Source organism: Lepisma saccharinum, chromosome 2 (assembly GCF_977018435.1).
Source record: "Lepisma saccharinum chromosome 2, izLepSacc3.1, whole genome shotgun sequence".
Classification (NCBI taxonomy): Eukaryota; Metazoa; Arthropoda; class Insecta; order Zygentoma; family Lepismatidae; genus Lepisma; species Lepisma saccharinum.
Window position 1 is genome coordinate 93423098 of NC_139230.1, and position 24995 is coordinate 93448092.

At 36.9% G+C, this 24995-nt stretch overlaps 1 protein-coding gene across 1 annotated transcript in view; it reads left to right on the forward strand.

Annotated features, from left to right (window-relative positions):
• Positions 1-24995, forward strand: part of LOC145984097 (sterol carrier protein 2-like) — a 128896-nt gene that overhangs the window by 56922 nt on the left and 46979 nt on the right. Inside the window, exons 3-5 of the mRNA XM_083117507.1 lie at positions 7983-8176; positions 13642-13832; positions 20736-20973. Of these exons, the coding sequence (XP_082973633.1) occupies positions 7983-8176; positions 13642-13832; positions 20736-20973 (623 nt within the window). The remainder of the gene's footprint in view (positions 1-7982; positions 8177-13641; positions 13833-20735; positions 20974-24995) is intronic.

The following is a 24995-nucleotide window of genomic DNA, read 5'->3' on the forward strand; positions in this document are numbered from 1 at the left end:
CATGAAATGTGCAGTGTATCCATGCTCACATGGAGTGTTGTGGTGGTCTCATGTTATTAGAACCATGCATTCTCATGTTGATGAAGAGAGTTGTTTTTGTGATGGTGATTGGCATTTGTAGTCACTTTTCATCTACGATTTTCCAAGAAATAAGACCCACACAGTCCAGCATTTGATCTCAAACTAAATTCCAACATGGAAACTATACATGTGTAATTTTTGGAATTATGTCGGAATTATTAGCTCTGGGAATTATGCTGGAATTCTACTTGAAATTTCTATACAAACTTGTAAAATTCCAGCAGTAATTAAATCACATTTATTTAGACAGATGGGGGATGCATGTGATAAGTGTATGTATTCACAGATTATTAATGTTTATATTGGTTGGGGAAGAAGCTCAAAGTATCTTTATTTTGTCAATTTCACGTTAAAAATTATGCAGTTTAAGTTTCAAACTTGTGTGTTTGCATTTAAGGCTACTTATTTTTTCTTTATCACACAGCAGTTGAAATTTAACAATTTGTGCTACAAAAGAGCATTAATTATGATTTTGGAAGACTTGTAATTAAACAAATTTTATTTTCTATGCAAGTTTACACGATTGTGTGATATATTATTTTCTGCACCTTAAATTATGTACTTTAGAAAGTAATGCATTATAGTTTTTTTGATATGCTGGAAGCAGCTAAAATAAAATCTTTGTTTTCATTCCATTTTTAGCCTTTAAATGTCATCTTGGAAACCTGAAATTATACTTGAATTTTATTGTGATCTTTGTTTCGCCCCCCTTGCTGTTGAATAGTTCTAAGCAGGCCAGTGTTGACAATGTATTGACATGCTTGAAAATTCTATTTTTGAAACTTGTCTGATTTTATCCCTCACTCCTAGGGAAGGAAATGGATCTCGAGCAGGGTCTGGAAAAAGAGTAGATTTCTAGGTCTCACCAGAGGCAGTGAGGGTACATAGTAGCCTATCATAAAATATTCTGCATGATAAAACATCTAAACAATGAATAAGTATTTTAAGAACTTGGTTGAGTGTTTGTAGGGAGTAAATTTACAACACATTGTAAATTACTACTGTAGCAGAACCCTTGTGCCCATCCAAATAAAATTCTACATGGCTGATTACATGCTCATCATGTAAGCAGTGAAGGACAATAGGGCTGAAACTATTGATGGTCCCAGTTTCTGATATGATTTTGAGAATATTTATTTTCATAGACAACAGTTCTGGTTTGCTGGTGTTATTAGTGTTATGATTGTAATATAATAAATACATTTGTCTTCCAATTTTAAAGTCAAGATAATATTAATTGCTGGACCATAAGTGTGAAGCAATGCCATGAAGAAATAATGAACTTCAAACACATGTATGTTACAAAGAAGTTATTGTTCTTTCATCTATTTATCATCGTTATTCCTCATAGTCTTGATTAACATAAAAATGAAATAACCAAATGTAGGCAAACAAAACACATTTATAGATTTCCATGAAGCCTTGTGGGATAATAGGTCAAAAACCAATTATGATAGAATCCAGAATTTTACATTTGAAGAGCCCAGAAGTAAGTGACATTTTGGTCATTATTGAGTTTATTAAGAAGAAAGGTAATTTGAAGATTTAAATCAAACTGTGGAAGTTTCCCATAGGCATTACCTAAATTTATTTGGATTCATGAGTTTCACACATTATTCATTTAAATAAATCGCTCCCTTCACTGTTACATGCAAATTATCCAAAAACAAATATATTTAAAATTGGTGAATTACAATATACATGTTGTACATGCAAAACATGAAGTCTTGCAATATCGTCACTTATCTGGTAGAAGGATGTAACTGCTAATCACATTGTGTGTTTCCTTTTTACCATGAATTATGTTTACTTTTTACCATGAATTGAATGTTACAGGCAGACACATCAAACTGTCATATCATAGCAGAAAATTTCTAAATCCAGTGGTAAAAGCTCAGCATCTGGTGGTGGTTACACCCATTCAGGACTGGGTTTTCCATGCCTGGTCAACTTTTTGGGTAGCTGACTACCAGTTGGAGTTTACCTCCAGTTTTCACCAGCTCTGGGTTTTTCAATGTGAAAATAACCAAAGGTACGCTCACCATACTTTGGCCCCAAACAGTTGTAAGTTGGCAATGCTGATGAGAGAAAGTCGATCACTCTGCCATCTAGATGTCTAAATTCAAATACAATTTGGGTAAAATCGTTACCTTGTAATCAAGGGGTCCCAGGTTCAATACCCTGTGGAGGCACATAGTGGTTTGGCTCCCAGTTTAATCTGTAGGTCCAGTCTCGTTTAGCCTTCTGTGCATAAAGTGGACTTAAAACTCAAAATCAAACCAATGAAATCAAATTTCGCCTGGTGTGAAAAGGTACATGCAGTTGTTGAAATTCATTGTTTATACTATAAATACAAAAACTAATGCATGTGTGTTGTGTGTTTGTAAAAAGAAATGCATGTAAGGGGAAAGCATTTACTACACATTTGGCTTTCTTACAGAACAAAAGAGAAAACATCAAATATAAGAGAAAACATCAAATATAAGAGAAAACATCAAATATAAATACACTCCTATCTATCTATGTAATGTCAAAAGATACGTTAAAATTTTGCACATATCTTTGACTAACATTATATACCCACTTTGTATATGTTTCTTGCTCAGGAGAACACAACATCACAGAGAACTTAAATATCTTCATTGATCATTCATTTTTTGTAGGCAACTTCTACATAGTATCTCTACCCTATGATGTTATAAAAAGCAACAATTTTAATACACATTTTATAATCACGCAAAAATAAAATATAGAATCAATGGTAAAATTGTGGTAAATGAACAATAAATAAAATGTCAGCAGCTAGACTCAAACTCACGGTATGGAACAAACACACTCCAAGCTAGCGCCTTTATCCACTACACAAACTTGACACTTGAAGGACTTGCTTCACAATAGAACAGATGTCGCCATTACGAGTATAGTGACTTTTAAGGTTTTTGTTAAAACCTGTTACTACGTGCATCAGTTGACCTTTTTTTTTTATCTTCCGATGAAGCAGCCATGTTTGTTTGCAACTACCAGTTAACCTTCATGACCACCGGATAAAGCAGGGATCAAGTTCACTGCCACTCAACCTGCAGTTGAGGAGCTAACTGCACATGGACAAACTGAAAATTGCAGTTAACGTCTAGTTACTTGCCAACCCAGACTTTAATTAATTGCACATTGAAGAACCAGCTCTTTGTGCAAAAAAACAATTCTAGTGGTGCTTATGCTCCTATTTCAGATAAGTGACCAGTGATCAGAACTCTTCATTTTAAAAGTATCTTCGCTACAGCTACATTTATCGAAAAGTAGCTTGCTATGCTGCTCCTGCTCGCTACTTGCTTCTTTGTTACTTTTGTGCTACTTCTGCATGACAAGAAAAAAAAAACAAAAACATATGGATATTGAAAGAAAGCCCCTAGTATGATAGTTATACTTACTGGAAAATAGTTTGTTATTTATTATCATGATTACTGTCATTCAATAATTTTGATAGCAGTGTTAGTTCAGTTACTTATTTTTTCGATAGTGTTTGAGAATAACATACCTATGTAAGTGACATATCAATTCAAATTTGATATATGAATATTGCAATTAGGGTGTTACCAAATTAATGATTACAATTACATACAAATAAAATTTGATAGGATTATATATGTTTATATATCAACATATTTTTCTTGAGAATAAATATTTAATTTTTTTTAATGAATTGATACGAAGTCAGTATTTTGAAGGAAAAATATATCTCACTCTTTCAAGTATGATCTTTGTCGTGAACATGATGAATAACCAGATTTTCTGTAACTAGATAATTATGACATAAATTAAGGTAAAATAATATCTTCTATAACTGACATTTCCACTAAAAGTTTATTGATTGATTTGGTGTAAGTCCACTTTATGCACAGTAAGGTTAATTGGGACTGGATCTACAGTTTAAAGTAGGATCAGAACCACTATTTGCTTCCACCAGGTATCGAACCTGGGACCCCTTGATTACAAGGTGACTACGCTACCACTGCACCATCGGGGAGGCCCTCACTACACGTTTATGTACAACCATTTTAAAAACTACACCATAGAAACATGACCCCTGCGTGTTCTTGAATTTCTGTCCATTCAATTTAGGGTAAAAACCGAGACTTCCAAAGTTGCAAGGCCAGTTGGGCACCAAAACATGATCGACCATGTTGATACATCACTGGTTCCTGGTTGTTTTGTCATCTGCTCGTGCAGAGTTCATTTTACTATGCCTACATAGAGACAACATGTGGGGAAGTTTTACCATCTGCGCAGATTTTAATAATGAAATAATGGAAGAAGGAGTAATAATTGGAGTGTAAACTATGCTTTGTAATGATCATTACAATAGAAATATTCTGTCACTGGCTGTTTTTTAAAAAATAATTGAAATTTATCATATGTATCGAAATTTACTATAATGTTGTGTAAAGGGGAATAACATAAAAATGTGATATTTATAAATTTTATCTTCTTAGCCTTAAATGGAATGTTAGTTGTGGGGGGGAGGGGGAGGACTTTGGGGATAACTGGGAATGCTTCTATGGTATAAATGAGAAACAGGTGGAGCGATACTTTATATAAGCTTACCTCTTGGGAATGCTCCGCTGAAGACATAGTGGAAATTTTGTCACCTTGTAATGAAAGGGGCCCAGGTTCGATATCCGACGGAAGCACATAGTGGTTCGAATCCAGTCTCCATTATTTTATCTGCATAAAGTGGACAAAACCAGAAACTAGGAAAGATACCTAGTTGGGAGGATGGGATCCCCCTGCTCCTCTATTCTCCACACTGCACATCATCATTCTTCCTCATTTTCACAATTAGCCAAAGGTGGCAGAATGTGACTCTAGATAAGAGAATTACTAAATAAACCCTTTATCCTCATTGCCATGATCGAAAGTTACATAAAAGTGACATAAAAGTAGGAAAAATACATAAATTTGGAAACTGCGTATTAACTAAAGAAAATTGTCAGTTCTGCAGAAAAGTTAATAACTCGTATGTACTTTTTGCATTATCATAAAATATATTGAGGAAACTGATGTGTAAACCTGACTGTTCCCTAAACGTATTGTAGTTTTAAAATTTGTGAACAAATATGATGAAAATAATTGAAATTCAAGAAAGTGTATGTCTACCATTCTTGTAACATCATCATCTTGCTGCTGAGATTTTCTATATACTGTTAACGTACTGAGTCATTGATTGCTGGCACTATTACTATGTCCTTGTAGTGGAAAATGGATTGCTCGTTTTTGCACTGCAAGTTGTGTTTTGCACAGTAATTAATTACATTTTTCTATCTCATACACCATGGATATCCACAGGATTTGTTCTGCGGGTGGCGCAAAGCAGGCATGTTTCTTCCCAAAATAACGATGTAGCTCGAAAAACATAAGTCCTAGCCAGAATATATTCATATATGCCAGTTTGTTATCTGGATATTAGAATTATTCAGATGCTAATGAAATAAATTACGTGGTATCAAGATATATCCATGAAATAGACTTTGTCATTATGAACATCCTGCAAAATAAGCGTTATTGTCGATTTTTTTAAACAATGTTTCCACATCAAATTTACCTCAAAATTTTGAGAAGCGAAATTTGTAGCAAAATTTTTGCTGCAACTACAGGAATTTTGTAGCTTTGCTACAGCTACAATTTAAAAAAATGTTGTGCCGCTACAGAGCTAGCTACAGTAGCATGCTACTTCTGACCACTGTAAGGGACTATAACAGTTGGTCTGAAAAGTTCGTAGGTTAACATAGTAAAAAATATTTTTTTGACAAAATTCGATTTTATTATTCAATATAGTTGCCTTCGAGGGCGATACAATGATTATAGTGGTCATACAATTTTCTGATGCCATTTTTATAGTACGATTTCTCTTTAGCCTCAAAATAGGCCTCAGTTTCGGCGATTACCTCTTCATCAGTGCTAAATTTCTTTCCAGCGAGCATTCTTTTAAGGTCTGCAAACAGGAAAAAGTCACTGGGGGCCAGATCTGGAGAATATGGTGGATGGGGAAGCAATTCGTAGTCTAATTCATATAATTTTTCCATCGTTTTCATTGATTTGTGACACGGTGCATTGTCTTGATGAAACAGCACTTTTTTCTTCTTCAAATGGGGCCGTTTTTTTGTGATTTCATCCTTTAAATGCTCCAACAACGCTATGTAATAATCGCTGTTGATGGTCTGGTCCTTTTTGAGGTAATCGATGAATATAATACCATGCGCATCCCAGAATACTGATGCCATAACCTTGCCAGCCGACTGTTGCATCTTTCCATGCTTTGGATTCGGTTCTTCACGTGCAGGCCACTCGGCTGACTGTCGATTGGACTCTGGAGTGTAGTTATGGAGCCATGTTTCATCCATTGTAATATATCGACGGAAAAATTTGTGTTTATTACGGTTGAATATCGTTAAACATTGCTCCGAATCATCAAAACGTTGTTGCTTTTGATCGATTGTGAGCACACGTGGCACCCATTTTGCACACAGCTTTCGCATGTTCAAATATTCATGCACAATATGTCCAACACGTTCCTTTGATATTTTTAAAGTCTCAGCTATCTCGATCCACTTCACTTTACGATCATTTAAAATTATTTTGTGGACTTTTTTGATGTTTTCGTCGGTAACAGCCTCTTTGGGGCGTCCACTGCGTGCATCGTCTTCGATGCTCATTTTGCCTCGTTTAAATTTAGCAAACCACTTCTCAACGGTTGATTTTCCTGGTGCAGAGTCCGAATAATGTTTATCAAGCCAAGCCTTGGCTTCAACAGTATTTTTTTTTTTCGCCAAAAAGCAATGCTTTATTAACACATGAAATTCTTTTTTATCCATTTTTTCACAATAACAAAAGCTGCTTCACTCACAATGCTATATCTCACGAACTAATTATCCGGCAGCTGTGAAATTTATACACGTATCTTTTGAAGGTTAGTACTAAGTAAAAATCACATGGATTTAATTCTAGTAATGCCATCTATGAGTCAGCCTACGAACTTTTCAGCCCAACTGTTATGTGATGTTGTTTTCCATAATTTAAAATAGTATTAAATATCTCAGATGTTTTTCATTGTTTGATAGAAATAATTTATTTCAAGCAATTAAAGAGATACATAAGTTCAGAATACAACGGTTTGTAAATGTGTTGGGCAAAATTGGAGGAATAATAATGTTTCTTCCCAGGATGAGGTATCACACTTACAATTTCAACTATAGAATGTTTCAGAATCTCTATCCACAGATTGCATTAATGTAAATGCATTATCTATAAATAGCCTATAATTTAATGCAAAAATCTTGCATTTTGTTCTTATTTTTGAGGATATAAACATGTAATTCATATGACTTAATTTCCTAAAGTAAATGTGTGCAGTTTCTTTTTCACATCAAAAACTATTGCAGGCACCTTTTTACATACATTAATTAAGGCAGTTGATGTTCAAGGAACATTTACAATTTTATATTGGATCAGTAGAGTATCAGTTATCAGTAAATATTATGTTAGTACTTTATTGGTATTGGCAAATGTTTCATATTGGTTCACCTCCTAAACTAAACCTTTTATCAATGAATGCAAAATGCATTAGCATTTCTATGTTGTCACGATATTTTCTTCTTCTTTTCCCCATAGTTCCCACGAATGGAAATTTGCTTGCTGCTTGTGACCCAAATTGCAGGGCAAATTGTTGCAGTGTTGCATAATAATCCTGTACTTTTCTAATTTATTGATTTGTAAGTGAATTTGGTGGTTATGGTTGTGAAGGAATATTTTGGAGCTATTACAATCTTGTCTCCATGTTTATAACAAACTCTTTTTAATTATTTATTAGTATAGAAAATTCTTTAAATTTTACTTTAATTTTATAGGTGATTCTACATGTGGCCAGAGGGCACTTTATGAAATTGGAATGACTGGAATTCCAATTTACAATGTGAACAATAACTGTTCTACTGGGTCAACAGCTCTCTTTATGGCTAAGCAGATTGTTGAAGCAGGAACTGCAGATTGTGTTTTGGCATTGGGATTTGAAAAAATGGAACGGGGCTCACTATCAGCAAAGGTATGTATTACTGAAGGAAAGTAGTGGCAAGTGTAGAATTAAAGAAGCCTTTTTTATTTTAATTTACATTCATCTCTTTATGTAACACCTATTTCCCCATTAAATATTTTTTTCATTATACAATAAAGAGGGGTGGGGTGGAAAACTGAAAGTGATACAGATGTTTTAAACCAAGGTGGATTGATTTAAATCACGATTTAAATCACTTTAAGGAAATTATTTATAGAATAATGCACATAAGGATTTTGTAGATATCAGAATCACTTTTGGTGAAAGTAAATTAATCTCATAATCAGTTAATGGCGTTTATTAGGCTCTAAGAAAGGAACAAAAAAATAATTGTACTAATGGGGTGAAACTCATTCGAAAGGTAATGTAATATGTAAACTGCAAACACACTTAAATTTATCTTGATTTAAAATTCAATAATTTTTATAGGCAAAAATAGCAAACATTTTATGTAGAATAATATATAAAATACTAAACATGTTATACCGTAAATAGTGTGTGTCCTTTTCAGTGGCGGTTCCTCCATGGAACAGAGGGAACAGGCTGTTCCTCCTACTTATCGCGCTTTTGAGCTATTTAAATTATTTCTATTAACATAATAAGAACACTTTTTTCTCCCGAAATCAACATTTCCAAAAGTAACGCTGAAGAAAATCTTTCACTGTTGCTGGACGTTTGTTTACATCACCTACCCCTAATGCATCATGGTTCTCACCCTCTACTGACGCAGAGTATTTCCGACCACGCGCGAAGGTCAACGATCCCCACAGCACCACAGAAGCTGAACACACTAGCTGTTGTTCCCTCAGAGAGATATTGCAGATTCGCTTTTCTTCCAGTTTTTGCTATGTGCTGAAGTTTAATCATGTCATAAGTGATACTTTTGAGTGTAGAAAGTCTATAACTTCCTAATCTCATTGAGAACTTGCGTCTGGCATTCATAACGAACTGGAAAAATCTTTTACAGTCTTAGCATCTGCTAAATGCCTTGGCTCAACTGTGCGAAATAGCTTCCTAGGGAACAGCTCACATCCACCTGTTCCACCAACCCCAATACCAAAGTTTCAAGCCACACAGCAGCAGGACAAGAAAGCGAATGTTGCGAGTGTTGTATGATCGACCGACTGAGGATTTAAGCCTTTAGTTCATTGAACTTTGCAGAAAATACAACAAACCAACACACATCCTAACAATTAAAAATTAAAACTAAATCATAAACAAGGCATTTTCAAACGAGTTATTTACTACAACTCTGTAAAATGATTAACTGGATATTCTTCCAGTGGCAAATAATATTGTTGTCCTTGTTTAATCCTGAGAAGTGAGTCTGGAACAGGTCGGGTTTTGTCACATTAACAACTTCTACTAATCTAGTGGACGTCGTGGAAAAACTCCGCCATCTGTGTGGCATTATTGCATTGAGGATGTTTGAATTACAAGAATTCTCAACTCTATGAAAAAACGTCAACTTAATCTATGAATAAAGAGATGAAACAGGTTCCGACAAAACATTATTTTTTTTCTCTGATCACTCATAAATTTATATTATCAAATTTTTTTTGTTGCGCATCAACAATTTAATTTTTAATTTTTTCTTTATATTATATCACATTAGGTTAGGTGGCAGAACAGCCTCAGGCTGAACCTCGCACACACAAATAAGGAATTTGAATTTGGATTTGCTTTAAAATTATTATTGTCATATAATTTTAACGTGCTTCATGTTTGTCACATCTGACAATTTGTAATACAGTATATGTACAAGGTGTACAACTTTGCTTCCACCGTTTTTTCCCCAAAAATATGACGCTGTAATGAAAAACATTGCTTACCCAGGCATTATTCAAAGTATTGTCCATCGATGGCCACTACTTTCTCCCATCTTTCGGGCAGCGTACGAATGCCGCGTCTAAAAAATTGTTCATCTTTGGAGGCGATTCACGAATCGATCCACTTTTTGACTTCTTCATAAGATCGGAAGTGTTGGTCAGCCATTTCATGAGCCATTGATCTAAACAGGTGATAATCAGAGGGAGCGATGTCTGGAGAATAAGGTGGGTGGGGTAGGACATCCCATCTTAATGTTTCCAAGTACGTTTTCACCACTTTGGCAACGTGGGGTCGTGCGTTTTCATGCTCCAAAATCACTTTGTCGTGCCTCTCGCTGTATTGCGGCTGTTTGTCCTTCAATGCTCGGCTCAAACGCATTAATTGCGTTCGATAACGATCACATGTTATTGTTTCACTTGGTTTTAACAACTCATAGTACATGACGCCAAGCTGGTCCCACCAAATGCAGAGCATGATCTTGGAGCCATGAATATTCGGTTTGGCCGTCGACATGGAAGCATGGCCGGGATATCACCATGATTTTTTGCATTTTGGGTTATCGTAATGAACCCATTTTTCGCCCCCGGTCACAATCCGATGCAGAAATCCCTTCCGTTTTTGCCTCTGAAGCAACTGTTCACAAACACACAACCGCCGTTCAACGTCTCTTGGTTTCAGCTCATACGGGACCCAAGTTCCTTCTTTCTGAATCATACCCATGCCAATTCTTCTTGAGTTTGACGCGAGTCTTCACTCAGCAATGTCTCCAATTCTGCATCTTCAAAAACTTTCTGTCTTCCACCAGTATGCCGGTCTTCGACGTTAAAGTCACCGTTCTTGAAGCATTGAAACCACTCACGACAGGTTCTCTCACTTATAGCGTCCTCACCATACGTAGTGGAGAGCATTCGATGAGCCTCAGCCGCAGTTTTCTTCATATTGAAACAAAAAAGTAGAACCTCCCGCAAATGGCGAGAATTTGGCTCGTACACTGACATTTTCAATCGCGAACAACTTCACGATGCACACACCACTCAACTAATGTTTGAATGGGGTTATCTTGACAGAGGTCCAAGCTAACTGCGTGATGTCTGCGATCTGCTTCTTTCGACCGCTACTTCCTGTTGTTGCCACCTGTCGGAAAATGGCGGAAGCAAAGTTGTACACCTTGTATCATATATTTATTTGGTTCATTTCAATAAGGGTTGACTTTTACTTGATCTACTTTATTATATTAAGACACCCATGAGGAGGGGGGGGGGCAAGTGAGGGTGACCTGTTCCCCTGCCTGATTTATCACCGCATGCCACTGGTCATTTTCATTAAACTAAATAAACATGGCAGCTGATATTTGGGCAAACTATCATTAAAAAAAATGCTAAAATTCAGCTACAAATTATGAAAAATATTTTAAGTTACAATTATATATTATATTATAGTATAGTATAATTATATATTACTATTAGTCCAGAATGTTTTATCATCACTGGAAGAAAAGTTACTGAAATATTTATAGTTTCATTAAGACACTTAACAAACATTTCCATAGTAGGTTCATATATCAGAAACAGAAAAATGTATATTTACATATATTTTTTTTATTTTCTTAAATCAAACTGTTCAGATATTTTACAGGTCCATTTACCAGAAAGAGCCTTTCTATATAAAAACCTGTATCTGTATGTATGATGCCAAAAACCATACAGCAGTTTCAAGCATTTTTTTAAATAAAAAAAATTGATTTAAATAAAAAGAATCCAATTTAAATGAAAAAAATCCTTAAAAATGATTTTTACAATAAAAAGCATGATTTTTATCCACCCTGCTGTAATCATCATCTTCCTTTCTAAGAATTAGGTGCAAAATTCCCCTGTGATGCTGTCATCGAATTATCAACCCAAAGGGAGGGTGCATGGATGCGGCAATCAGCTGTTTTCATTGTTCCCCCATTTCTGCATTGCCAAATTGTGCAGCATTGTCAAAACATTGTTTCTCTTTCAGTTTGAAGTGTTTGATTTCATCTGAAAGGGAAAACTATACAGTGTAACGTGCAAGTTTTTGCCCATTCATGAATTTCTGCAAACTTGGATTTGGGTGCGATTCACAACAGGAAGCACTCAAGGTGCTGTGGATCTTATCTTCATCAGTCCACATTACTCTCTCCCCTTCAGAGCAGTAAGGTCTGCAACAACAGGTAAACTGTGGTTACTGCATTGGTTTCGTGGAACCGATTGCGATCAGCTACCCTACATGAAGGCAACCCTACATGTCAGGACACCACATGAGAATGACCCAATGACTCTAACAAGGACACCAGATATGATCAATCTTCTGTTCACGCATCCCTGACCTTCTAGACTTCCTAAGGATGACACAAGGCAACAGAAAAAAACCCTGCCAGTGGTTGCTTCGGCCAGACCCAAAGTATATAAACTCTAGTCGTTGAACTAGAGGTGTGGAAGTCGACCAACAGAGATGAAGTGGGGCTGGAGGTGCTGTCCAGTCTCCGACTGAAGATGGCTATCCACCCAGCCAAGTCCAGGCTGTCTTCAGACACTTAGAAGAAAGACAAGGATCTTTCCAAGCAGCTCCCTTACTTCTAACTTAGATTAAGACAATCCTTGTATATCAGCAACTACTCTTTTATAATAAATCTTGTTATTGTTAACCATTACTTATGTATCTAATTGTGTCTACAGGTTCTCCCACTTAGACTCTACCAATTTAACCGGGGGTATTCTTTTACAGCTCTTATACCAGCCATCTGAGCTACGTTCTCTAATGGTAGATTTGGAATCGCTCAAACCTACCGCTACATTTGGTGGAGATGTGGGGCTGCATATACTTCCAACAGTGTTTTTTTTATATAGCCAGACCTCGTATGTTCAGATTGATTCTATTAGTCTTGGTTGATAGATCATGGATACTTTCAGTGAATTTGGGACATGGAAATATTTATTTGCAGGTTCAGGTTGTTGTTAACCCAATTTCTCTTCAATCTTACCCTTTCTTATTTGTAGTATTATAATTTAATTACTATACATCACTTTTTATCTTCCTAAGTTAAATGTGAATATGTGAATAGAAGATAAAACTATTAAGAAACAATGAGAAAGAAATCACCAAGAAACACCTGTGGTTCAAACCCAGATTCCATAGCATTGCTTGATACTTTATATATGTAAAGAATTAGTAACAATGAAGAAATTAAGCTGACTTTGAAACATTCACATTTTTGCAATGTCAAAATGTACTCATCTCTCTCTCTTTTTCACTCCCTCACTTTTCTATGTGTATCTGATTTTTCTACTCTTAAGTATTCATTTGGAAATATATTTTTGGTTGCTTTTAGTTTGTGACTTCTTCGAAGCTGATTGCTTTGAATGCCACTGGGCCATACCATTACTTTGTGATTGCTTTGAATGCCACTGGGCCATACCATTACTTTGTGAAAACTCATTGGTTTTGATCGCTGGACATGGCAGTTAAATTATTCAAAAATTCTCCTCAATTTTTTATAATTGTAACATTTGGAGTTTGCCAAAAATCAGTTGAATCAATATTGCAGTGTGTGTACATTATTGTAGATGGAATGATTCAAGAATTTTTCTTAATTTTCTCCACAGTATTTTGACAGAACAAATCCAATGGACAAACATGTAGAAGTAATGGCTGACATTGCTGGAATGAATGAATCTCCTATTGCAGCACAGCTTTTTGGAAATGCTGGGAAAGAACATATGGAAAAATATGGAACCAAACCTGAACACTTTGCCAAAATAGCCTACAAAAACCATAAACATTCTGTGAACAATCCGTATGTATATCAAATAATTTTGTTATCACTCTCAATTTTAATTTAAACTGTGTTTTTAATTTCTTTATCAATACATGCATACCAGGTGTAGAAGTATGAAACCGGAATTTGTTTGCAAGAAGTAAACGGCTGGTGTTTGCAACTGAGAAACAATATTTTATTCAAAGTAAGCTCCATTGCTAGTTACACATTTCTCCCACCTTTCCGGCAGGTTATGAATGCACGCCAAAAAAAAAAACGTTCTTCTTTTGAAGCGAACCAGTCTGCGAGCCATGTTCGTACATCTTCATACGAATTGAAGCGCTGTTCTGCAAGAGCGTGTCCCAGTGAGGCAAATAGATGATAATCTGAAGGAGCCAAGTCGGGAGAATACGCCGCATGCCCTAGTATCTCCCATTTGAACGCCTCGATCGTTTCCCGGACCCGTTTTGCTGTGTGCGGTGAGGCGTTGTCATGGAGCAGGATGCCCTTGTGTTGCCTTGCTTCATATTCCGGCCGTTTGTCATGTAATGCTCGATGTAAATTGATCATTTGCTGTTGGTAGCGATCTGCGTTAACGGTTTCACCGGGTTTTAGCTTGCAATTCGTTGTCTTCCAAATTTTTCGGAGGTTTCCCACGTTCCTCGTTTCACAAGTCAAAATCGCCACTTTTGAATTTCTTGAACCACTCGAAACACTGTGTTTTCCCGAAAGCATGTTCGCCGTAAGCTTCGACGAGCATTCGATGCGATTCTGCGGCGGTTTTCTTCAAATGATAACAGAACACCAATGCTGTCCGCAAATCGTAGTTCGTAGGCACAAAACTCGACATGTTCCGGGTGTGCAACACCTTCCTCTGTCTGGCACTCGGGTTACTGTGTTCCGATATAACGTCCTCGGGAGTGGCGGGCAGCAGCTGGCGCTGCTTCCGCGATCTTCCGCGCCCTCCACTGCCAGCTAGCACCATCTATCGGCCAATTCCGGTTTCATACTTCTACACCTGGTAATCATTAGTGTTCATTTTATAAATAATAATTAAATATACATATTAAATTATGCAACTAATTTTTTTCTGATAATTTTAACTGAGATACCTTCAATGATCAGATTTTGTTAGACAGGGTGGCTACTCACTGGGAATTCCTTGAATTCTGGGAATTATGCATGAATTATTTGCTCCGGGAATTATACGTGAATTCTGCAGGAATTTTGGTGCTTAGACGTGAAAAATTGCAATCTGTATTAATCCATATCTCATTTAATCTTTAACCTATTCATATTCATAAATGTTCAGAGGCATGTTTTTCATATTTTAGATTTTGTGTTTGTCGAGGAAATAAAAGAAAGATGCATTGGAAAATATTATAAAACAGAATTCTTATCTGAACTCGTGGTAGGACAAATGTGTAACGTTGGTAGGCCAGGATAATTGCTAGATGATCCCAGAGGAAAGTACAGTACAGTAATGGAATAAGTATAGATTCCTATTTTAGCTTCTCTTGCTGTCTTTCCTTATTTTAGCTTGCCTTACTAAGTGTCATTGGTTTCAAACTTATTTCTATGAACAATGTATCATTTCTAAAACTGTGATGTTTATGTACGAGTACAATATCAGAGGTAGACCATTATTTTGCATCATTTATATTTCTTTAGGATAGAAACAGCAAGTTTACTTTCCAGAACTGTAAATATTATATTTTTTTCTCATTTGATACAATCTGTGACAGTTTTGGAAAGTAATATACGAGACCTGCTTGATGTGCTTTATCAAAAATGTTGTACTCTTCTTATCCAAGCATCCTCCTACAAAAAATATTGTTTTATGCAACACAATCTTCAACTGTAAAGAAATTTCCAGAGAAAAAATTCTATCACTACGTGAACTAAAAAAATTTGAAATATTTTGCTAGTGATCTCTCTGGCCAGGTCCTACTTTAAAGCATCCACGTTCAGTGGAGTAATTAATTATAGAAAAGGCCACCCGCTCTAGTGGAAATACTGTTGTGAAGTATGTGGGTTTATCTCACACTGTTGAGTACTAGCATGCAATAGGGTCCATATTAAATCTTGGATGAACCTCATTATTTTGTCCATAAATTCCGAAAAACTGACACCAAAACATATGATGATTCTGAATTGTGTTTATTGAACGGCAAAACATTTTAGAAATACAACACCATATATTGTGTGTTTTAGTGTTCTTGCCCCTATTGTTTTTTTTTCTAACACAAAGAATATTGTAAAGGTAAAGTTTTCCCCTGTACAGTCACCGGCAATAGAAATGGGATATATAGATCTTGAAATACTCGCTTCCCTGCAAGATGTTATGTGTGTTGGTTGCCTAACTCAACGGCGATAAACTAATTTAATAGATAATTTTCAGTGGCAACTTCTACCAGCCCCGTAGATTTAGGCAATACACACAATGCCTTGTAGGCAACCGAATCTTTCATGATCTAGGTGTCCCATTTTTATTACCGGTGACTGTACATTGCACCATGCCATTCAGGAATACAGAAGGTGTGGAGGATAGAGCTTCATGCATTCTCGATCTCAGCCATACTGGAGGTGATGTGATCAGCACTATGCTCTGTCCACCTTAACCTCCAGGTACATGTTGATGAGAGGCTGGGTGAGCCACAGAACTTCTTCTGCAGCGACATTTTCTGAATATTCCCATATTCCCATATTCCCATCTGAAATCAATGACCTTGGGATTGGAAATCTGGTTACTTAACAACGAACCACAATGTTTATTTTTCAGTTGAATTAAATTAGAACTTTTGGGTCCATTGGAACCACAAAAACCCTTTGTATTGTTAATATACAATATGTGTGTGTTTTGGGAAAAGAGGGGGAGGGGGTTAATGAGTAAGGTTGAAATATGTAGATGAAACTCTTGCTTGTACCCTTAAATTATTTGCCTTGAATTTTTTGAAAGTTCGCCTTGAAAACAAGGAATTATACTTGAATTTTATCACGGTCTTAGAGTAGCCACCCTGTTAGATCATGTCACATAAGAATCAAATGGCAAAAATAAAAATATTTTTTGAAAATGAATATTACAATTATGAATACCAAAGTTGCAGGGAAGGTAAGTACTGTCATGTATGTAAAATACTAATGTTAGAAATTTTTGTTTTCAACAAAGATTCTGTCAAGAAATTCTACCTAATTTGATACATTTAATTTTGGGTCCATGGTCATTTAATTTCTGGTCCATGGTCACACAACCCACCCTCGATTTCGCAAGGATTATTTTTTTTAATGAAGATTATGTGTTGCTAAGTGTGAAGAAGAAATTCTGGAGCACGGAAAGAAGTATTTAGTACTGTACAGCTGTTTATAGTTGAGATGTAGCCGTTTGAAGTTGCAAGGTGGAAGTCTACTTGCACGCCATGTTCATTTCGTAGTACCCGTACTCTACTTGTGGCCATGTTAGTTTCGTAGCACCCATACCGATGGATGTATGTAAAAGTCGGTTTATCAGGGCTGTACCTGAAGAAATGTCATGAAAATTGCTGTCAAAATTTCCCGCAGATTCCGGGCTCCGCCCCTGGGGTAATTAACGTACCATGTGCTACTGCTATCATGGCCCTGCCTCCACTTCGCTCCGGCTACCTGCCTTTCTCTATAGAGTCCCTTTGGAAGGCATGTTAGAAACTGCCCGGAGCAATCTGCTCAACACTATTTTCTGCACTGAAACATTAGAAAGGTACCAAATAATTAAACCTCATAAGGTAACTTACCTCTTTATCGCAAGGCCAGGCAGGCACTTGAGGGTCGAAGTTAAAGTTGAAAGTCGTAAGTCATATGTTCAAAGTCTTTGTTGTCCTTTTCCACAGAATACTACCCTCCCCTTACGTTCCATCATATAAGAAGTCTCAAATTATCCCATCCCACAAGTCATTCAGAAAATGCAACCCTCCCCTTTACGGCCTGCAGTTGCCAAAAAAAAAATGAGCACGATGTTCCAGAAGATAACATATTTACACATGCTGAAGATACCGTTCAACAATATGTACAACCTTGGTGACAATGAAGTTCGACCAGAAAGGAATACGTGATTAAATGCACAGAGGCATAGGCAGTGGAATGGGTGACCCGCAGAAGTGACGCATGTGTGTAAGAGGAGGCGTGTGAGCAGGCAAGAATCGTGATCCCAGCATGTTGCACCCAAGGTCACGTAAAGAACGAAAACGGGGAACTATACGCGTGACATTGAACTTCGACCAGGCACCAGACCCATACGGAAAATTCCAGATAGTGGCGCATTCGACGGAAGCATGATGTCACGGACACGATAAGGGAGTCCGCCGTATATAAGTGCGTGCTGTCCATCGAGGAACCGCAGTGCATCATCACCATGGCCAGGGGCAAACCTATTGACAACACCGTGAGGAGAAGAGTGGTGGAGTTGCAACGGGATGGACTCAGTGAACGGGAAATAGGTCGCCAACTGAACTTACCCAAGTCAACCGTCCACTGCATCATCAAACACCACCAAAATATGGGTACTACAGAGCCAGGTAAGGCCCTGGTCGAAAACGCCTGCTGAGCGTGCGTGACCTATGGATATTTAGGCGCTATATCCAGACCAACAATCATGTTTCTGTGGCCGAATTACGACTGTGGACTCGAGAACGCTTTCACATTGAAGTGTCAACGAGAACCATTCGCCGTTACCTACAGTGATGCGGTTACCGAGTGTACAAGGCGAAACGTAAACCCTTCCTTTCCATGTTGAACAAAGGCAATCGACTACGGTGGGCACGAATGTACCGGGGATGGACATTTCGGCAGTGGAACAGGGTTTTGTGGACGGACGAATCCATTTTCAATGTTGTGTACGGGAAAATACAGAAAACAGTCATTTGTCGGAAGGAGGAACAGAATGAAGCAAAATATTATGCACGTCGGGTACAGAAACCTGCGTCAGTGATGGTATGGGGATGCATGACGGCATCTGGGGTTGGCCCACTACACGTCTGTGAGGGCATTGTGAATGCACATCCCTATACACGCATACTGGAGCGGCATCTTCCCACAGTGCGAAGGCACCTGTTCCACAGGTGGCGTCTCATCTTTCAACACGACAATGCCAGGCCTCATACAGCGCGGCTGACAAGAGAATGGTTGACTCGCCATCACGTGCGAACTCTGCCATGGCCACCATCGAGTCCCGACCTCTCGCCCATTGAGAATGTGTGGCGTGTTCTTAAGCGACGTGTGCAACAGAGGGGACCCACGACAGTGGCTGCTCTTTATCGCCTGCCTGCAGGAGGAATGGCACCGCATCGATGTGGAATACCTTGAACGACTCGTCCGCAGCATGCCCCAACGCATTGCCACAGTTATTTGCCGACGGGGCGGCGTCACACCATGGGAAACAGGATCCCCTCTAACAGTGGTCAAACTTCAATGTCACGTGTAGATGGACGAAAATGTTTTATTTTGTGTGGACACCATACATTGCTGCGTTGCAGCGGAAATTTATGTTTTCCTTTGTTCCATGTAGCCTGCTGAATAAAATATGTCCAGCATATGCATGTGTTCTCCTTCTTTCACAACACACTCCTATATTTGTGACTGGTCGAACTTCATTGTCACTAAGGTTGTACAATGATATTCCTCATCACGTCTCACAGCTGTTTCCGCCAATACATCACAATAACATATCGCAAATTATCCCATTCCACAAGTCAATCATAAGAAGACAAAGAGAATGTGTAGACATGTGCCTGTGATGATGGAAGCCCTGGAAAACCATATGAACGTTACGTAGGTAAGGAATTTAAATATTAAAAAAATGTAAGTTTCGTAGCACGTAGATCTCCAAAAATTACTTTCTGCACTCCAGAATTTCTTTCTTCACACTTAGCAACACAATCTTCATAAAAAGAAAAAATCCTTGCAAAATCAAGGGTGGGTTATGTGACCACGGAGCCTTAATTTCTTTGTGTGTGTGGAAAATTGTGGTGCTTATACTGCCGAAAAACACTATTGAACCAATGCCATTCATTGTACTGTACATCCACAATCATACTCTTAAGAGAATGGAAAATTAATTACAAAAAAAAGTAAACCCCCCCCCCAAAAAAAAAATGTAACATTCATGTTCATGTATTTTTAGTAGGAAGTGTTTCTTTTGACACTAGCAGGACTGCCATTTGAGATTTCAATTAATCATTTTGGTTTTACTTCTGAGACAAATTTTGGTTTATTTTCCCCATTTTAACATTTAGTGGATGGATGGAAGATTTTTCTCTTGCGCAGGTATTTCTGTTGAGAACAGATGGGAGATATATATCTCTCACCACCTTACAGCAATTTATATGTCATTTCTTGAAAACTACACACAATATGACAGTTCTATCTTTTTTGTTCATTAGTATACATGTAAAGGTATGACATACTCGAATTACAAAACAATATATCAAGTTTTGTTATTTAAATACCGGAAATTGTTTCTGTAAGCTGGCAACATACCTCTCTTACACATTGTTATTATTTTTTTCATGAAAAGTATCAGCCTGTTTTCAACAAGACTTTGCGTGGTTGAAGGAATGTATCACTGCTACATACTACATTTTTTCATTCACTTTGGTCTAATGTGGGGGTCTCAGGCAACAAAATGCATTTTTTTTTTTAAAAAAATGTTTTCTTCTTCTTCCTTTAACACTCATTATTGGGAGAGACAATGCATAAATTTTACCTCCACTAAAGGAAGAAAACAAAACCAATTTCATTTCTCTACGACAATTAGTTCTCGAGCTATGATTTTTTTATGTACTGGCAAGTTTGAAAACGTGCACTTGAAAAGGTCCCATCTACAGAGGCTATCCAGGTGCATGAGACTCCATCCTCTAAAGGTTAAAATATGAATCTCTGTGGTACATACTTTTTATGCAATGTATTTTTCAGAAATTCTCAGTTCCAAGAAGAATACACTCTTGAGCAAATAATCAATTCTCCAACAATATTTGGGCCTCTAAGTAAGCTCCAATGTTGTCCTACTTCTGATGGTTCAGCTGCGGTGATATTATGCAATGAAGATTTTGTACATCAACATGGACTGGAGGGTCAAGCTGTTGAAATAATTGGAATGGAAATGGCTACAGATTTGCCTTCAACTTTCAATGGTCATAGCTGCATGAAAGCAGTAAGTCCTAAATGATTTTTCTTATTAGTTTTCTGTGCACTGTAAGAGTTGTCTGTACCACTATAAAATGTCATTGAATTATGTCATATATGTACAGGCCAATGACTTGTGTCAGTATGCATGGTATGCATACCTCTACTTGAAATATAAAATGACTACTATCAGACATACAATAATGACTAGGGCCCGGATTTATAATCACAATCCAACAGTAAAATAAGCAAGTTAATAAGCACAAAAAATAAAAAAAATAAGCAACAAAATAAGCATAAACAAATACAGGAAAATCTGAAAAAAACATTTGTTTATTAGATCTCTTATCTTATTCAAAGCTGTTACAGTATGTAAGGAAAGTCATCCTGAGATTTTCTTGTGTGAAGCTTCTGTGTCTGTCAGTGAGGAATTATTTGTACAGTGAAAATGTTCTTTCCACGTAGCATGACATCACAGGCGCATGTGAAAATCACCACAGTTCTTCTTCGGTGAATTCCACTTCAATGTCTGTTTCTTCACCAGAAATATTTTTATAAATTTGACACAGTGTTTTGTAACCGGGATTTTTCAGTAATACCTGACAGCTTGTCGGACACAATTTTAACAACACCGTTTCTGAAGACAACGTTACTGAAATTTCATCAATGAGAGAAAGCGAATGTTGCAATGGATTATTTCGAGCTTTCAACTGTGTTATAATAATAGGTAATTTGGAAAAATGATTTTGGATGTACTGTATCTTTTCTTGGATGTCGTTTCTCCTGTGCAGCTATTTAGATGCATTGATCTCATCATTCCAATGCCATCGTGTGATTGAAATAGAATTGAAATATGACAGATTTGGATAAAATATGCTATTTTAAACCAAAATCATAAAATAAGCAAGCATAACCATTTCCTGCAGAAATAAGCATTTATAAGCACTTTCAACCTTAGTTAAATAGCTCATCAAGGTATGTAATACGAAATATAACCTTTCTCCTTACCATTATAAGTCTGGAAAAGAATATGCATCTCGCTTACAAATCCGGGCTCTAATAATGACTTTAATGTCACTTCAATTTTTCACTGTTATCTTGGATTCCTCCATCCTATCAATAAATACACAAAGAAAGGCACTTACTGTTCCCCATATGCCTTTAAAATTTTAAATTCATCGTGTATTTGAGTGTATCCAGCAGTCTTCTCTCCCTGATTGATCTCCTTAGGTTGACATCCTGGCTTCGATAATCTTGATCTGGTAATTTCTCCATGGATGACATCAAACTACAGAAAGCCACAGGATCTGAATTTGGGTTGTCATTAATATCATCTGGATCTTGCAAATCCATGAATATTTCATTATCATAAAATTATCTCTGGTATGGCCAGAACAATATGTTGCCTTTAGGGTTGTATATCTCATACAACCCAAATTTTTGTTTTCTTTGCTATTTTATGTTGGATAAATGTGGGAATATCAATGATAAAAATATGTAGCCAGATTGATAATATACTTTATTTGGATAATGTACATTTTGTATTATTCACTGAGCGTATATTATGATATAATGTATTGTACTTTTATTATTTCCTGTGTTATATGTAATAATCACATCTATAGTGTGCAAATCTCATTGCTGTGGATAAATTCCTAAATATTAATAAATTCGAACACACCTCATTTCTGATACTTCTTTAAATCAAGCAACAATATATAAAAAAATGCACAACCAACACTCACAAACCACAAACAAAAACAGATTTTTCTTTCCAAACTCTCAGATTATCTTTACATGACCAACTGTTCGTTCTGATTGATTGTTAAAACAGCATCGAGCAGAGAGGCAAATTTCAATTAGAAGACAGTCTAGTCTTCTAAACCAGTCTGGCAGCCAGCCTGGTAGCCATCATTTCTATCCTGGTAGCTAGTCTAGCACCAACAAGGTCATTCCAGTAGGAAATCCAATTCCATGCGATTGGGCTTTTAGTCTTCTATGTCACCGACACAAACCTGCGTGGCGAGATTTTGCTCAACATAAGGCTACATCTAGGGCTCAAAATGGAAAATTTTATGGAACCAAACATTTTTTTTTTCATGAACATGGTGTTGCCTTCTGTGTCTGGTTACTAGAGCAAAGAGACAACAAGTAGTGAAATGATGTGCTGTATGTTTACATCAACATCAAATAATATCAAGGAGCCTTCTGGAATTTTCCTCCCCTTTTAAAATTTAACCAGGCAGAAGTTGTGGATGGTAGTCAGCTTGCCCAACTGCAAAAAATATTTTAAAATTAAATGTACACATCTTCAATATTCTGTCTTAATATTACTTATTAAAAAATCAATTTGTGTAAGTTAAAGACATTTCCATATTATTATTTTACGTATGATCAGAGATTGGATTTATTGTTTGACAGACTTGAAGTTTGACTGTTGGGTTAATCTGTCAGAACAAATGAATCCATAAAACATGAAAAATAATAATAATTAAGAAATAAAAGTAAAAATGAGAACCATAAGGCACAAGAGATGATGGCAAACATAGACACCATCATACTCTGCTAAGTCCCATTGCGGCAACAATGCATCTCCACGTAGAGGTAAATTAATATGAATTCTATAATATGTACAATTAAAGAATCATATCAATTTAATTCACTCTGAAAAGCAAAATGTAGTGAAAATCTCAAATAATAATAATAATAATAAAAACTGGAATAGTCTCTTGCCATTTCTGATGAGAGGGAACAGGAAGGTTGTAGACATTCACGAACGGGATGTAGTTCTTGCCAGCCCCGGTCCATTTCGAGTCCTGGCTACATCAGATAATCTAAACGGCTATTTGATGATGCAGATCACATCTTAGAGAACACTCTTTCACATAAACAACTTGCCACAGGGTAAAAAATAAACCAAAAAACTGAAAAGACCTTCAGCATTTTTAAAAAACATTGTATGTTGCAGTTAACGTAGTATCAATCACTCAACTTTGATGACATTGTGGTAATGTCGTTACCTTGTAATCAAGGGGCTACAGGTTTGATACCTGGTGGAGGCACTTTAAACTGTAGGTATAGTCCAGATTAGCCTATATGTGCAAAAAGGGGACTTAAAGAAAAAAAACAAAAAAACAAAAAAAAAAACAATCAATCAACCACTTAAGCTCTTCCACAGGAAGTCGAAAGTGAAAATGTCAGGTCAACCAACTACCACCCCATGTGCATACCTATGAATCCTTGCCCCTCAGTGGAAGAAAATGGCTAACTAAATGAACATGTAAAAAATGAGTTGTATAGAAAACTTACTAGGAACAGTGGCGAAGCGTGACATTTTTACGTAGTCATCGCAAGATTTGCCAAACGTCAGGGTCGATCTTGCAATGGAGGGGGAGGGTGGAGGGGTCACAATATTTCTCTGTGATAAATGCCAAGGTCATTTGCAATTCATACCACAGACCTTACGACTACAAAAGAGACATGATTCTATCCCATAGGATGAGAATTATTAAATATGATGGAAACTGAAATGCAAACACCTCAATTGTCACGTTTAATGGTAAGAAGAATCAGATTTTTGGCCATTTTTTTCATTTTCTTTGCAACTGGAGCGTGACGACGCTTACTTTACCTTGAAGCTATGGTCAACGCGAATCGCATGGACCTCCGCTTCGAGGTGAGGTAAGCGTCACCGACCTCTGCTTCATTTACTGTTAGTGTGCCATGTGTCTGGGACTTGTTTAAGCTCCCTGGCAGGTGAAGGCAAGCGTAGTGGTGAGTGTCCCATTCTTTCACACTTGATACAACTGGAGTACGGTTACACTTACCTCACCTCGAAGCTGAGGTCCACGTGAACCATGGTTCGCCGCCAATTGTTTTGATAATGAAAAGCAGATTTCATATAGTTCAATGTGTGCTTTTCCTCCTAACAAGTGAAAATAGCAGACATTCGAGACTTTGAGTGGTGTGCCCAGGATTTTCGAAGGGGAAGGGGTGACGTGTACTTTTTAGTAGTCATTCCTGAGTTCCTCATTTTGCCATCTTTCCTTT